Source organism: Salmo salar, chromosome ssa16, assembly GCF_905237065.1.
Source record: "Salmo salar chromosome ssa16, Ssal_v3.1, whole genome shotgun sequence".
Classification (NCBI taxonomy): Eukaryota; Metazoa; Chordata; class Actinopteri; order Salmoniformes; family Salmonidae; genus Salmo; species Salmo salar.
The window spans coordinates 18,486,835-18,503,028 of record NC_059457.1 but is presented as its reverse complement, the minus strand read 5'-3'; the positions used below and the strand labels follow the sequence as shown (position 1 = coordinate 18,503,028).

The following is a 16,194-nucleotide window of genomic DNA, read 5'->3' as shown; positions in this document are numbered from 1 at the left end:
CTGTGCTTTCTTTTCGAAGAAGCTCAGCCCGGCGGAGCGAAACTATGATGTGGGGGATAGGGAGTTGTTAGCTGTTGTCGGGGCTCTGAAAGCGTGGAGACATTGGCTTGAGGGGGCTAGACACCCTTTCCTCATTTGGACTGACCACCGAAATCTGGAGTATATTCGGGCAGCGAGGAGACTGAACCCTCGCCAGGCTAGGTGGGCTATGTTTTTAACATGCTTTTCTTTCACTCTTTCCTACAAACCAGGTTCCCAGAACGTCAAGGCAGACGCACTGTCTTGGCTGTATGATACAGAGGAGCGGTCCACAGAGCCCACTCCCATAATTCCAGCCTCATGCCTGGTGGCACCGGTGGTATGGGAGGTGGACGCGGACATCGAACGGGCGTCATGTGCAGAACCCACTCCCTCCCAGTGTCCCGTTGGGCGCGTGTACGTGCCGTTTGATGTTCGCGATCGTTTGATCTGTTGGGCCCACACATCACCCTCCTCTGGTCATCCTGGTATCGGTCGGACGGTGCGCTGCCTTACGGGGAAGTACTGGTGGCCCACGTTAGCCAAGGACGTGAGGGTTTATGTCTCCTCCTGTTCGGTATGCGCACAGTGCAAGGCACCTAGACATCTGCCCAGAGGGAAATTACAACCCCTTCCCGTTCCGCAACGACCGTGGTCACACCTATCGGTGGATTTCGTGATGGATCTTCCCCCGTCACGGGGTAACACCACGATCCTGGTTGTTGTGGATCGGTTTTCTAAGTCCTGCCGCCTCCTTCCTTTGCCCGGTCTCCCTACGTCTCTACAGACTGCGGAGGCCCTATTCACCCATGTATTCTGGCACTACGGGGTGCCTGAGGATATAGTGTCTGATCGGGGTCCCCAATTTACGTCTGGAGGGCGTTTATGGAACGCCTGGGGGTCTCGGTCAGCCTTATCTCAGGGTTCCACCCTGAAAGTAACGGGCAGGTGGAAAGAGTCAACCAAGAGGTGGGTAGGTTTCTGCGGTCCTATTGCCAGGACTGGCCGGGAGAGTGGGCATCGTTTATCCCCTGGGCAGAGATGGCCCAAAATTCCCTACGCCACTCTTCCACTAACCTTACCCCTTTTCAGTGTGTGCTAGGGTATCAGCCGGTCCTGGCACCATGGCATCAGCGCCAGATCGAGGCTCCTGCGGTGGATGAATGGTTTCGGCACTTGGAGGAGACATGGAACGCTGCCCATGTACGTCTTCAACGAGCCATCAGGCGGCAAAAGGCGAGTGCCGACAGCCACCGCAGTGAGGCCCCGGTTTATGCACTGGGGATCGGGTCTGGCTCTCGACCCGAAACCTGCCCCTTCACCTGCCCTGCCAGAAGCTGGGTCCGCGGTTTGTGGGGCCATTTAAAGTCCTGAGGAGATTGAACGAGGTTTGTTATAGGTTACAACTCCCCCTGATTATCATATTAACCCCTCGTTCCATGTGTCTCTCCTCAGGCCGGTGGTGACTGGTCCGCTCCAGCAGTCTGAGGTACGGGAGGTTCCTCCGCCCCCTCTGGACATCGAGGGGGCCCCGGCGTATACAGTATGAGCCATTATGGACTCCAGACGTCGGGCGAGGGGCCTTCAGTACCTCGTGGAGTGGGAGGGGTATGGCCTGGAGGAGCGAAGCTGGGTACCGGCGGAAGACATCCTGGACCCGTCGTTAATCCAGGATTTTCACCTCTTCCGTCCGGATCGCCCTGCTCCCCGTCCTCCGGGTCGTCCCAGAGGCCGGTGTCGGCGTGCTGCTGGAGCCGCGCGTCAGGAGGGGGGTGCTGTCACAACTCCCGCCGAAGTCGGCCCCTCTCCTTTTTCGGGCAGCGTTCGGCGGTCGACGTCACCGGCTTACTAGTTGCCACCGATCAATGTTTCACTGTTCGTTTGGTTTTGTCTTTATTGTGTACACCTGTTTTTGATTTCCCTAATTATGTTCATTATTTAACCTCTGCATTTCCTGTTTGTCTTGTCGGTGATTGTTTCCTGTTTTGTGTTGTTGGAGGTGTTTCTCCAAACGATGTATTTTCCTATGAGAAGATTTATTGATATTTTTAGTAAACACGTTTGTTTACATTTATCCCTGTGTCCTGCGCCTGACTCCGCTACTTCTCTAAAGAAAACCATTACACTCAAACTCTAAACCCTCAGAGGTAGTAAACACACTGGTGGGGAGAGGGGAATTCTTCTTACCAAACCACATGACCTTTGTTTTGGAGGTGTTCAGAACAAGGTTAAGGGTAGAGAAAGCTTGTTGGACACTAAGAAAGCTTTGTTGTAGAGCGTTTGATACACAATCCGGGGAGGGGCCAGCTGAGTATAAGACTGTATCATCTGCATATAAATGGATGAGAGAGCTTCCTACTGCCTGAGCTATGTTGATGTAAATTGAGAAGAGCGTGGGGCATAGGATCGAGTCTTGGGGTACTCCCTTGTTGACAGGCAGTGGCTGAGACAGCAGATGTTCTGACTTTATACACTGCACTCTTTGAGAGAGGTAGTTAGCAAACCAAGCCAAAGACCCCTCAGAGACACCAATACTCCTTAGCCGGCCCACAAGAATGGAATGGTCTATTGTATCAAAAGCTTCGGCCAAGTCAATAGAAATAGCAGCACAACATTTCTTAGAATCAAGGGCAATGGTGACATCATTTATGACCTTTAAGGTTGCAGTGACACATCCATAACCTGAGCGGAAATCAGATTGCATACCAGAGAGAATACTATACACATCAAGAAAGCCAGTCAATTCATTATTGACACGTTTTTGATACATTTTTGATAAACCGGTCAACATAGAAATTGATCTATAACAGTTAGGATCAGCTTGAGCTCCCCCTTCAAATATAAGATGGATCGTGGCTGCCTTCCAAGCAATAGGAACCTCCCCAGAGAGGAGAGACAGATTAAAAAGGTCAGAGATGATGATAGGGGCTGTAACCTTAAAGAAGAAATGATCTAAACCATCTGACCCAGATGTTTTTTGGCAGGGGAAAAAGAGGGAGGGGCAGGGGGTAAAGAGGGAGGAGCATCGGGGCTAGTAGCATTGGAAGGGGTGGGAGATGAGGACATTTTGGACTGGCAATGAGGCTACTCATCCATTGCATAACCCAACAAGAGAAGTGCTTCCCTAAAAGCTGCCTGGGTTTAAACATATTTTCTTTTCAGAAAATGAAAAGCTCAAATAATAGGGACAGAATAGCATTGTTATAGAACATATGTAATTCTTTCAAAATATAAATATAAAGCTAATAATAGGTATCATTTTTGCCATTTTCATTAACAAATGCATGGCGGTCTTCGTTTCCCTAGAGCAGTGTAAAATAAACTTTCTGTGAATTTTGTTAATTTACATATCGAATTTGATTGTCCAACATCAGTTTCAGCATTGCTTCATTTGGCCTGCCGAGAGTGGCCTCTTTCCTTTGCTGTGGTGCTGCATTGCAGTCAGCGGTGGTTTCTCTCGGTAGCTGTCCATGAAATCAAATCATCTGAGAGAGACAGAGAGAGGGGGGAGAGAGAGAGAGAGAGTGGGGGGGCAAGATTAGGATGTAGCAAGATTAGGATGTAGTCTATTTGAGTTAAAAAATGACAGAGTAAACAGGCAACAGATAATTGAGCAATCTTACAAATGACACTGTGATAGAATTAATGCGAGTGTATGAACAACGCTTACCTTTTGTTCAAAGACAAGTTGACTCGCCTGGTCTTCCTTGGAGGTTGATTTTGTAATGCACTCTCTAAACGTCCTGCACTCTCTTTTTAACTCCGCTTTGCTTCCCCCTCATACAGGGGCAGAGGCAGAGGGGTGTCAGGGGTGGCACTGGACACCCCTGACATCTGATTGGCCACCCCGGGTGCCACCCCAAAATGTCATTCACTACTGGCAGTTTGATGCTGATTGACATCTCATTTCACCTCTTGTTGAAAGAAGCATTTATTTTGAGGTTCGGCAGTGCATTTTTTACATTGAGGACAAGAGAATATTAACATTGGTTGGGAGATACAGAAGAATAAGAAGAACATACAGAAGAAGAGAGAATATTTCCACAGCTCCACAAGATTTTTTCGCGATTGGCGAAAGCACCATATTTGAAGTAAGTTTTAAGGTTTAGCATCAGGTTTAGGTTTCCTGAACAACTTTTATGAAAGTTGAGTCGCTGTGTAAGTTAACGTTAGACCTTTGGCTCCATTAACAGACAGTTAATCAGATAAGAGAGATCGGTTCCCAATTTAGCCTAACATTATGTTTACATCTGTGCTAGTAATACATGCATACACAGTGCAGTGTCGTAAGTTACAGTATACAAATGTTTAGCTAATGTGGGGTAACTAGTAGGCTACAGCTGTCAGTGTTCAGCAAGTGAACATTCAGCAATTTGAAATCGATTAACTCAGTTAGATTTTCGTACTTGCACCCAAAACGAACAATTGTTATTATCAATCTGTTAATGTTACCCAAAAGATTACCACAATTTGCAGATAGCCTGTTTGCTATCGTAAAGGTGTAAGAAATTATAGCTAGCTAAGTTATTTACTGCAGAGTAGGGCTAGCAATGATCTAACTAGTAACTTAGGCTAGTAGTTGATTTTAATGTACAGTTATGATAATGGAGATTTGTAATTAAGATTGAGATTGGACTAAAATGTGGGTAACTGGATGCTTAGATGTAACCATAAAATGTCTTCTTTTTGCATAGGGTCTATTAAACATGAAAAGAAAGGGAGAGATATCAGACTTCTGTTTCAAAAGGACCCAATGGTAGGCCAGGCCTATACTTTAAACAACACATTTTAATTAGCCGCTGTTAGTATCTAATCTTGTGGATCCTTAAATTATACATTTCCATAGAGATACGGCACATTATTTAACGTGTATGTCAGACATTTCAAGATCCAGAGAAGAGGGTCCTGTACAGCCGTGTTTGAAAACATTTCCCAGAACTCAGCATGGTACTAGGAAAAGGGCTTTCAACAGCTCCTGGTATAAGGACAATTCATGGCTTGAATATTCTGTAAGTCAAGATTCTACTTATTGTTTCGCCTGTAGGCATTTTTCTCTTCCCAATACACCTGAATCTGCCTTCACATCACAGTCAGGTTTTTGTAACTGGAAAAAGGCAATGTTTAAAGATTCTGGGTTTAAGTTCCATTCGAAGGCAGAGCATCATATCAATGCTATGTATGCTTGGAATCAGCATGAGGGCTATTGACAGCAACTCATCAATGTTAGATGTCAGAAATGAAGACCGGAAAAAGAAAGTGGAGGAAAACTGTACTTACATTAAAACAAATGCAGATGTGCTCCTATTAACTGCCACTCAAAATATAGCGCAGAGAGGTCATCGAGAGTCTGATGACTCTCACAAGGGCAATTTTTCGACAATCTTAGAAGAAATAGCAAAGCATGACCCTCTCATAGAGAAAAGGATGAATGCATATGGCAATGCTAAGTACATAAGCCACCAAATCCAGAAGGATGTTCTTGAGGACTGAGCTGAGATGGTACAAAGTCAAATAATAAGAGAAGTAAAAGAAAGTGAAGTTTTTTGTGTAATTGCAGATGAAACCAAATATTTAAAGAAAAAATAACAAATGTCTTTAGTTGTGAGGTACTATTACAATGGGGCCATCCACAAAAGCTTTTTACACTTTCAGTCAGCTGAAAGCTTAGATGCAGCAGGTCTCACAAAAATGATAATTAATTGCCTTGAAAACATGGTCTGGACCACAGAAATAATCTTGTGGGGCGCATCTGTCATGAGCGGAAAGCATTCTGGTGTGTCTGCACTGATTAAAAACAGTGCAATATTTGCATTTTATGTGCACTGTAATGCACATTGTTTGGATTTCGTTCTTGTCGATGCTGTAAAATCAGTGCCTGAGGAAATTAACTTTTTTGCTCTCCTGCTGAAGCTTTATAACTTTGTATCTGGCTCGTACGTTCATCTCAAGTGGCTTGCAGTTCAGAAAGAGTTATATCCACAGCAGCAGCCCAGGGAACTACAGAGACTGACGGATGTAAGGTAGGCATGCAGATGCATGGCATGCCGTAATCTGAGAGACAGGCTTCCAGCAGTTCTGAGAGTGTTACAGGATATCACACTTGAAAATAGTGGTAATAGATCAGTGGAGGCAAGGGGCCTTCTTTCTGAGATAGATTTACATTTCATAGGGCTTTTGGTTAACTTTTATAAAGTGCTTGGTGATGCCAAATGTCTTTCTGACATGCTCCAATCAAGCTCTCTTGACCTAGCAGGGGCTGTGGATCTAGTAGGTGCCCTTACAGACACATTACATGACTACAGAAGTTAGGGTTACTTTGGAGAGCTATGGAAAGAGGTTGTAGAGATTGCAGAGCATTGCAAAATAAGTGTACAAACAGTGCCTAAAACACGCTTAAGATTTCACGACTCATTTATGATGAGCACTGTCGGACAGACAAATAGTGACCAAAGTGATGGTGAGAGCTTCCAAAGAGCTATCTTTTAACAGGTGCTTGACAGTCTCACAGCTGAGCTGCAAAGGCGTTTTTCAAAGAAGAATTGTGAGATAATGCAAGGGGTCCAGTCTCTCAACCCAAAGAGTATAACATTCTTGAATGAGGAGCGTCTGTTTGCCTTTGCTCAGACCTTTGAGTCAGATTTAGAGGACCTCAAACATGAGGTTAATCAAACCAAACGGCTTCTTGATAAGAGAGAGAAAAGTGGAAGGGACAGACCGTCTACTCTCCTTGACTTTGTGTTTCTAGAACCTTATAGAGGTCTTCCGTGAGCTATTTTTTAATTTGTAAGATTTCTGTTGTTACACCAGTCAGCAGTGCTTCTTGCGAGAGAAGCTTCTCAGCTTTAAAACTGATTAAACCCCACCTTAGAACAACAATGGTTGATGACAGGTTAAGTCACCTCGGAATTCTCAGTGTTGAGTCGAGGGCACGCTCCCTCAACATGGATGAGTTTGTGAAACATTTTGCCAGTTCTCACCAGAACCTCTGAATTTTGCAGTTTTAAATCTACCTATGATAATTTGGCACTAAGGCGGTCCCTCTGGTCATGATTAAAACCTGCACTAGCTAGTACGCTGACATTCTAAAATGATAAATCCAAAGGGTATCATGTCACACAGATTTAATTTAGTCTTGATTTGGCCAATTCCAAAAGTTTTCTTTGCTATTAGTTAACATAATATATATGAGAATAAATATGATACTGTAGCATTATAATATTGATGGGCACCAACATTTATTATATTTTTGAAGTCCATTTCTGCTTGATACCTGGTATGTCAAATTGCAGTGTGTTTTTATATAAATGTACTTTTTTTGTAATTAAACTATCCAATTTATGTAACATGTGGTGGCTAATTTCTGCATTACCAAATGAGGAGAGTTACAAACACACCAGTCCGAGTTAACTACATCTTTAATACTTAAGATACTTTTGCAAAAGCACTTGACCTTCAATATTGCACTCTCTCGAATGAACCGTTGAATAAGGTGATTACACAATGGCTACAGAGATATTTTATAGCAAAGATACACCCCCTTTTGACATGACAAACCACAGATAGTTAGGAACGGTCCACAAAGAGACTGTTTACTTTAGAGAGGAGTATTTACAACCAGATAGCATTCGCTATAAATTATCGTTCAGTTTGATCCCTAATGACGAGGTTCTAATCTCGTCCCTGGTACTTCATAGAACAAAAACACCATTTCATCCAATGGCATAAATCAATTGTCAACTCTAGATACTCCCATCTCAAGCAAACTCCCTCTTGACCCCACTCCTGGACAGGCTCACTGGGGGGAGCGTGCCTCTAGGCCATATACTATCACAGGATAAGTGCGAGATCTAAGAGAGGACATGCAATGGTCCCCGACACTGCCATAAACCTCCCCACAATAAAGAAAAGGAGGGAGTGACTTGCACACAGACATTGTGGAGACAAGTCATTGGTTCTCCATTAATCACGCCATCCCTTCACATGGTTTAAGAATAGGTAAAGACACATTCCCATATGAAAGACAAGTCTGACCTCTCCCCTCTCTGGGCCCCAAGTGACTGAGCCCCAGCTAAGGGAAACGTGCAACTGAAAGACACCAGAGTCCAAAGGACACTTTCTAATGACAAATATCTCACATAAGCATATTATACTAATAAAACATCTTAATGAGCTATGTTACCCAACTAATTCTGATTCATCCACCACAAACAAACATGCTATCTTATCTCCTTGATGCTTGAGCTTTATTTTCTGAAAATATTTTGGATGTTCAACACTTATTATATATACCCAGAATATATATTCATGAAAACCGAGTGACCCAAGTCTCTCCAGTATGTGAGTACAGTGTGTGTGTGTGTGTGAGAGAGAGAAAGAAATTGAGCTGCAGTTCCGAGGTAGAGACACTGACTATTCATAGTATGTTAAGGAATTCTAGTGATGTAACCCTTTTGGACCTCACTATCTGCCACATTGAAGAACTCCGGGTTAAGTGAATTATCACTTCTACCTCTAATCAGCAATCATAGGATTCATTCATGCTCCTTAGATGCCAGGTTAGGGTTACACACTCATTTTCTGTCATGGTTTATGGACCGCCTGAAGTAACCTTGGCCACCCCATGTAGAAAACTCTAGTTCCGCCACTGCTTTCATATTCTCCCCGTTGTCATACCCCTGCCCTCTCATGTTGGCAATGCCATGTTCCTGTAGTTTTGAGATGAGCAACTGTTGTGTCAAGCAGTTCACTAAATTCCAGGAAGTGCTCTCTCGTGCTCACTGACCCATCATTCTCAGTTTAAACAAAACGCACGGTGTAAGTGGATGGCTCGGACTCCTCCGGTTCGCCCTCTTCGCTGCTAGAACCAGCGAACGGGGGCTCGTCAGTCTCTGCAAATGAATGGCCTGTTCTCGGAGGCTTGTTGTTCTCCACACCGGTTGATGGCCCTTACTGCATGCTGAGAAATTTCCTCAGCGAATCTCTTTGGCTTAGAGATTATGCCTCTTTTCTCATTCATTTTTTATGTTCGCTTCCTGATAGTTTTTGTCTCTTAGACATGGTAGCAAATTTGGTTGCAAATCAATTCAATTTCAATTTCAAAAAATTAACTGTAAACATTACACTTACAAAAGTTCCAAAAGAATAAATACATTTCAAATGTCATATTATGTATATATACAGTGTTGTAATGATATGCAAATAGTTAAAGTACAAAATGGATAATAAATAAACATAAATATAAGTTGTATTTACAATGGTGTTTGTTCTTCACTGGTTGCCCTTTTCTTGAGGCATCAGATCACAAATCTTGCTGCTGTGATTACACACCGTGGTATTTCAACCAATAGATATGGGAGTTTATCAAAATTGGATTTGTTTTCTAATTCTTTGGGGGATCTGTGTAATCTGAGGGAAATATGTGTCTCTAATATGGTCATACATTTGGTAGGAGGTTAGGAAGTGCAGCTCAGTTTCCATCTCATTTTGTGGGCAGTGTGCACATAGCCTTTTCTTCTCTTGAGAGCCAGGTCTGCCTTCGGCGGCCTTTCTCAATAGCAAGGCTATGCTCACTGAGTCTGTACATAGTCAAAGATTTCCTCTGCCACTGTGTACTCTCTGTTTAGGGCCAAATAGCATTCTAGTTTGGTCTGTTTTTCTGTAAATTCTTTCCAATGTGTCAAGTAATTATCTTTTTGTTTTCTCATGATTTGGTTGGGTCTAATTGTGTTGCTGTCCTGTGGCTCTGTGGGGTCTGTTTGTGTTTGTGGACAGAGCCCTAGGACCAGCTTGCTTAGGGGGCTCTTCTCCAGGTTTATTTCTCTGTAGGTGATGGCTTTGTTATGGAAGGTTTGGGAATTGCTTCTTTTTAGATGGTTGTAGAATTTAACAACTCTTTTCTTGATTTTGATCATTAGCGGGTGTCGGCCTAATTCTGTATTATTTGGTGTTTTACGTTGTACACAGAGGATATTTTTGCAGAATACTGTATGCAGAGTTTAAGTTTGGTGTTTGTCCCATTTTGTGAATTCTTGGTTGGTGAGCGAACAACAGACCTCACAACCATAAAGGGCAATGGGTTCTGTAACTGATTCAAGTATTTTTAGCAAGATCCTAATTGGTATGTCGAATTTTATGTTCCTTTTGATGACATAGAAGGCCCTTCTTGCCTTGTTTCTCAGATCGTTCACAGCTTTGTGGAAGTTACCTGTGGCGCTGATGTTTAGGCCAAGGTATGTATAGTTTTTTGTGTGCTCTAGGGCAAGTGTCTAGATGGAATTTGTATTCATGGTCCTGGGAACTGGACCTTTTTTGGAACACCATTATTTTTGTCTTACTGAGATTTAGTGTCAGGACCCAGGTCTGACAGAATCTGTGCAGAAAATCTAGGTGCTGTTGTATGCCCTCCTTGGTTGGGGACAAAAGCACCATATCATCAGCAAACAGACATTTTATTTCAGATTCTAGTAGGGTGAGGCCGGGTGCTGCAGTCTGTTCTAGTGCCCTCAACAATTAGTTGATAGGGTGGGGCTTAAGCTGCATCCCTTTCTCACGTGGAAAGAAATGTGTGTGTTTTTTGCCAATTTTAACCACACACTTGTTGTTTGTGTACATGGATTTTTTAATGTCGTATGTTTTTCTCTCAATACCATTTTCCATCAATTTGTATAGCAGGCCCTCGTGCCATATTTAGTCAAAAGCTTTTTTGAAATCAACAAAGCATGAGAAGACTTTACCTTTGTTTTGGTTTGTTTGTTTGTCAATTAAGGTGTGCAGGGTGAATACGTGGTCTGTTGTATGATAATTTGGTAAAAAGCCAATTTGACATTTGCTCAGTACATTGTTTTCGCTGAGGAAATGTACGAGTCTGTTGTTAATGATAATGCAGAGGATTTTCCCAAGGGTGCAGACGCATATCCTACGGTAGTTATTGGGGTCAAATTTGTTTCCACTTTTGTGGTTGGGGTGATTAGTCCTTGGTTCCAAATATTGGGGAAGATGCCAGAGCTGAGGATGATGTTAAAGAGTTTGAGTATAGCCAATTTGGAATTTGTGGTCTGTATATTTTATCATTTCATTCTCTATAGATTACTTTTAGCTGAAATGATTTCCACTGGTAGCTAGCTAACGTTAACAGGCTAGGTTAGGCTACTGCCTTAATCACTAATTGTCTTCCTCACATACAAACATTAAAAAACAGTACAATAGTTTATTTGGCAGATTCATTTTTATTAATGTTTCACAATTGGATAATCCCATAAAAACACACACATATCACCATCGCTACCAAGGATAGTGGGAGTGAACTTTGGAGAAGCAGGAAGGGAAGGGGGTGGGAACTGCATCAACGGCTATGAGCCGCCGGCAATGTAGTAACCGATTAGGGGCGCTGGAGGCGCCCAATTGCCAAAATGACTCACAAAATTCAAGTGAGAATCTTGCCTAATGGGAGGACTGGCCGTGCCACTAGTAATTACCAGTTGGAGGGCCATTGAAATTGAGTATAATTCATTGGCTGATCCCTCCTGATATCCCGAATGGTATCATGTGATCCTTCCTTCACCGATAGGAGGCCCACCCAGTTGACTACTTTAAATAGTGGATGCCCTCAATGGCAATGTCCATGTCAAAACAGGTTTTTATCCATCTAGAGCAAGGACTACTGTCACCAGGAAATGTCCCCCATCGCAGGATCTTTCTGAACCTGTGTTGGGACCTGATTGGAACAGAGAAGAAGGCTGATTTAGTTGACTTAAAATGTTGTTATGGATAGTTTGTATGGATTCTTTTTTCTATATATATTATTATTATTTAAACAATTTTACCCCGCATTTTTTTACATTTGGGATCTTTATTAACAACCTGTACAGTAGGTGGCGGAATGCACCTATAATTGTTGCGAACGCCATTATACCTAAGAAGAAGATACGTCGACTTTGCGTCACGTGTTTCCGCCCAGGCAAGCTTGGACAGGGAGATTGCGAAACTGCAGTTGTTGTGGTGCAGTAATGTCAAAGATTTGCATAACTAAACATTCTGTTGTAATGTTATCCCTTTGGTGACTACTGCGGATGGCTGTGTGTGCCAGGCTCTGCGGAGTGGGTCAGTCTCGGAGGTGCAGGCGGCGACAGCGGCATAATCAACAGGACCAGGGAAGCGACTCCGATATGGACGAGGAGGAAGGGGAGCGGATTGTGGGTGAGACACAATCCGTCACCGGCGGCCCGGAAAACTCTGCCGCGGCAAGGCCGAGTGTGGCCCATGAAGCCGCTGCTGACAGTGCAAGCACCGGACCACCGAACCCGCAGTCCCTGTTGGATCTGCCCCCAGAGCTTTTGGTGGAAGTATTCTCATCGCTCCCGGGCACGGAGCTACCAAACCTGGCCCTCGTCTGCAAGAAATTCAGGCAAATTCTCAACACGGAAACCATCTGGAGAAGGCGATGCACGGAGGGTAAATAATAGTGATCGCTCATTGTAATTTCAGATAGAATAATCATTAATTCGCTGCTATCATATCCTATGCGAAATGTGACGTTTTATCAAACACGAATTAATTGACAGTATTTGGTCCATAAGTTAGTCTATAGTATGGGTTCCCATCCTTGTTTCCCCATGGCCCCTTTTTCACATTTTATTTATTTTTTATTTATTTATTGAGATTGCCTATATTGAATACACCACCAACTTGATTTTGTTTAATTTGAAGGACCAAGGATAAAAAAAAAAATTAAGGTCATTTTCTGCAATTCTGACAAAGCTGACATTTGGAATTATGTTAAAATGTTCAAACTGTGGATCATTTAGCTACACACTTGAAGTCACACACACTTGAAGTCAGAAGTTTACATACACTTAGGTTGGAGTCATTGTTTTTCAACCACTCCACAAATTTCTTGTTAACAAACTATAGTTTTGGCAAGTCAGTTAGGACATCTACTTTGTGCATCACACAAATTATTTTTCCAACAATTGTTTACAGACAGATTATTTCACTTATAATTCACTGTATCACAATTCCAGTGGGTCAGACGTTTACATGCACAAAGTTGACTGCACCTTTTAAACAGCTTGGAAAATTCCAGAAAATGATGTCATGGCTTTAGAAGCTTCTGATGGGCTAATTGACATCATTTGAGTCAATTGGAGGTGTACCTGTGGATGTATTTCAAGGCCGACCTTCAAACTCAGTGCCTCTTTGCTTGACATCATGGGAAAATCCAAGAAATTGTAGACCTCCACAAGTCTGGTTCGTCCTTGGGAGCAATTTCCAAACGCCTGAAGGTACCACGTTCATTTGTACAAACAATAGTACTCAATTATAAACACCATGGGACCACGCAGCCATCATACCATTCAGGGAGGAGACTCGTTCTGTCTCCTAGCGATAAACGTACTTTGGTGCGAAAAGTGCAAATCCATCCCAGAACAGCAGCAAAGGACCTTATGAAGATGCTGGAGGAAAGCTACAAAGTATTTATATCCACAGTAAAATGAGTCCTATATTGACATAACCTGAAAGGCCGCTCAGCAAGGAAGAAGCCACTGCTCCAAAACCGCCATAAAAAAGCCAGACTATGGTTTGCAACTGCACATGGGGAAAAGATTGTACTTTTTGGAGAAATGTCCTCTTGTCTGATGAAACAAAAATATAGCTGTTTGGCCATAATGACCACCGTTATGTTTGGAGGAAAAAGGGGGAGGCTTGCAAGCTGAAGAACACCATCCCAACAGTGAAGCATGGGGGTGGCAGCATCATGTTGTGGGGGTGCTTTACTGCAGGAGGGACTGGTGCACGTCACAAAATAGATGGCATCATGAGGGAGGAAAATTATGTGTATATATTGAAGCAACATCTCAAGACATCTGTCAGGAAGTTAAAGCTTGGTTGCAAATGGGTCTTCCATATGGACAATGACCCCAAGCATACTTCTGAAGTTGTGGTAAAATGGCTTAACCTCTATGGGCTAGTCCCACCTACTCAACAGCCAGTGTAATCCCGTGGCGCGTTATTCAAATACCTTAGAAATGCAAAACCTTCAATTTTTCAAACATATGACTATTTTACACCATTTTAAAGATAAGACTCTCGTTAATCTAACCACACTGTCCGATTTCAAAAAGGCTTTACAACGAAAGCAAAACATTAGATTATGTCAGCAGAGTACCGAGCCAGAAATAATCAGACACCCATTTTTCAAGCTAGCATATAATGTCACATAAACCCAAACCACAGCTAAATGTAGCACTAACCTTTGATGATCTTCATCAGATGACAACCCTAGGACATTATGTTATACAATACATCCATGTTTTGTTCAATCAAGTTCATATTTATATCAAAAACCAGCTTTTTACATTAGCATGTGACTAGCATGTGACTAGCATTCCCACCAAACACTGCCGGTGAATTTACTAAATTACTCACGATAAACGTTCACAAAAAGCATAACAATTATTTTAAGAATTATAGATACAGAACTCCTCTGCACTCGATATGTCCATTTTTAAAATAGCTTTTCGGTGAAAGCACATTTTGCAATATTCTCAGTAGATAGCCCGGCATCACAGGGCTAGCTATTTAGACACCCAGCAAGTTTAGCACTCATCAAAGTCAGATTTGCTATAAGAAAAATGTTATTACCTTTGCTGTCTTCGTCAGAATGCACTCCCAGGACTTCTACTTCAATAACAAATGTTGGTTTGGTCCAAAATAATCCATCGTTATATCCAAACAGCGGCGTTTTGTTCGTGCGTTCAAGACACTATCCGAAAGGGTAAATAAGGGTGACGAGCATGGCGCAATTCGTGACAAAAAACTTCTAAATATTCCATTACCGTACTTCGAAGCATGTCAACCGCTGTTTAAAATCAATTTATGCCATTTTTCTCATAAAAAAGCGATAATATTCCGACTGGGAATCTGCGTTTAGGTAAACAGACAAAAGAAAAGAAAGCATTCGGTCGACTCGGGCACGCGCCTAAGCCCATAGTACTCTGAGCGGCCACTTGCCAAAAGCGATAAAGTGTTTCAGCCAGAGCCTGCCTCGATATCGTTCAGCTTTTTCCCGGGCTCTGAGAGCCTATGGGAGCCGTAGGAAGTGTCACGTTATTGCAAAGATCCTCAGTCTTCAATAAAAAGAGCCAAGATGAAACACAACTTCTCAGACAGGCCACTTCCTGCATGGAATCTTCTCAGGTTTTGGCCTGCCATATGAGTTCTGTTATACTCACAGACACCATTCAAACAGTTTTAGAAACTTTAGGGTGTTTTCTATCCAAAGCCAATAATTATATGCATATTCTAGTTACTGGGCAGGAGTAGTAACCAGATTAAATCGGGTATGTTTTTTATCCGGCTCTGTCAATACTGCCCCCTAGACCTAACAGGTTAAGGACAACAAAGTCAAGGTATTGGAGTGGCCATCACAAAGCCCTGACCTCAATCCTATAGAAAATTTGTAGGCAGAACAGAAAAAGGGGGTTGCGAGCAAGGAGGCCTAGAAACCTGACTCAGTTACACCAGCACTGTCAGGAGGAATGGGCCAAAAGTCACCCAACTTATTGTGGGAAGCTTGTGGAAGGCTACCCGAAACATTTGACCCAAGTTAAACAATTTAAAGGCAATGCTACCAAATACTAATTGAGTGTATGTAAACTTCTGACCTACTGGGAATGTGATGAAAGGAATAAAAACTGAAATAAATCATTCTCTACTATTATTCTGACATTTTAGTCTTAAAATAACGTGGTGATCCTAACTGACCTAAGACAGGGAATTTTTACGAGGATTAAATTTCAGGAATTGTGAAAAACTGAGTTTAAATGTATTTGCCTAAGGTGTATGTGAACTTCCGACTTCAACTGTAGGTATGCACGTCAGCTTTGACATCGGCTTTTCACATCAGCGTTAAACTATACATCGGGCCGATACCGATGTTGGCATTTTTAGCTAATATCGTCCGATTCCGATATTCATTCCAATCAAGTTGTAGAAACATCTCAAGGATCATCAGTGGAAACAGGATGCACCTGAGCTCGATTTCGAGTCTCATAGCAAAGGGTCTAAATACTTATGTAAATATTTACGTTTTTATTTTTAATATATTTGCAATCATTTCTAAACCTGTTTTCACTTCGTCATTATGGGGTATTGTGTGTAGATTGATGAGGAAAACAA

At 42.6% G+C, this 16,194-nt stretch overlaps 1 protein-coding gene across 2 annotated transcripts in view; it reads left to right on the top strand.

Annotated features, from left to right (window-relative positions):
- The first annotated feature begins 11,950 nt into the window (after window positions 1-11,950).
- fbxo31 (F-box protein 31) overlaps window positions 11,951-16,194 on the top strand; it is a 28,675-nt gene continuing 24,431 nt past the window's right edge. For both annotated transcript variants that reach the window (XM_014148271.2, XM_014148272.2), the window contains exon 1: window positions 11,951-12,468. In XM_014148271.2, the coding sequence (XP_014003746.1) occupies window positions 12,087-12,468 (382 nt within the window). In that variant the 5' untranslated portion in view covers window positions 11,951-12,086. The remainder of the gene's footprint in view (window positions 12,469-16,194) is intronic.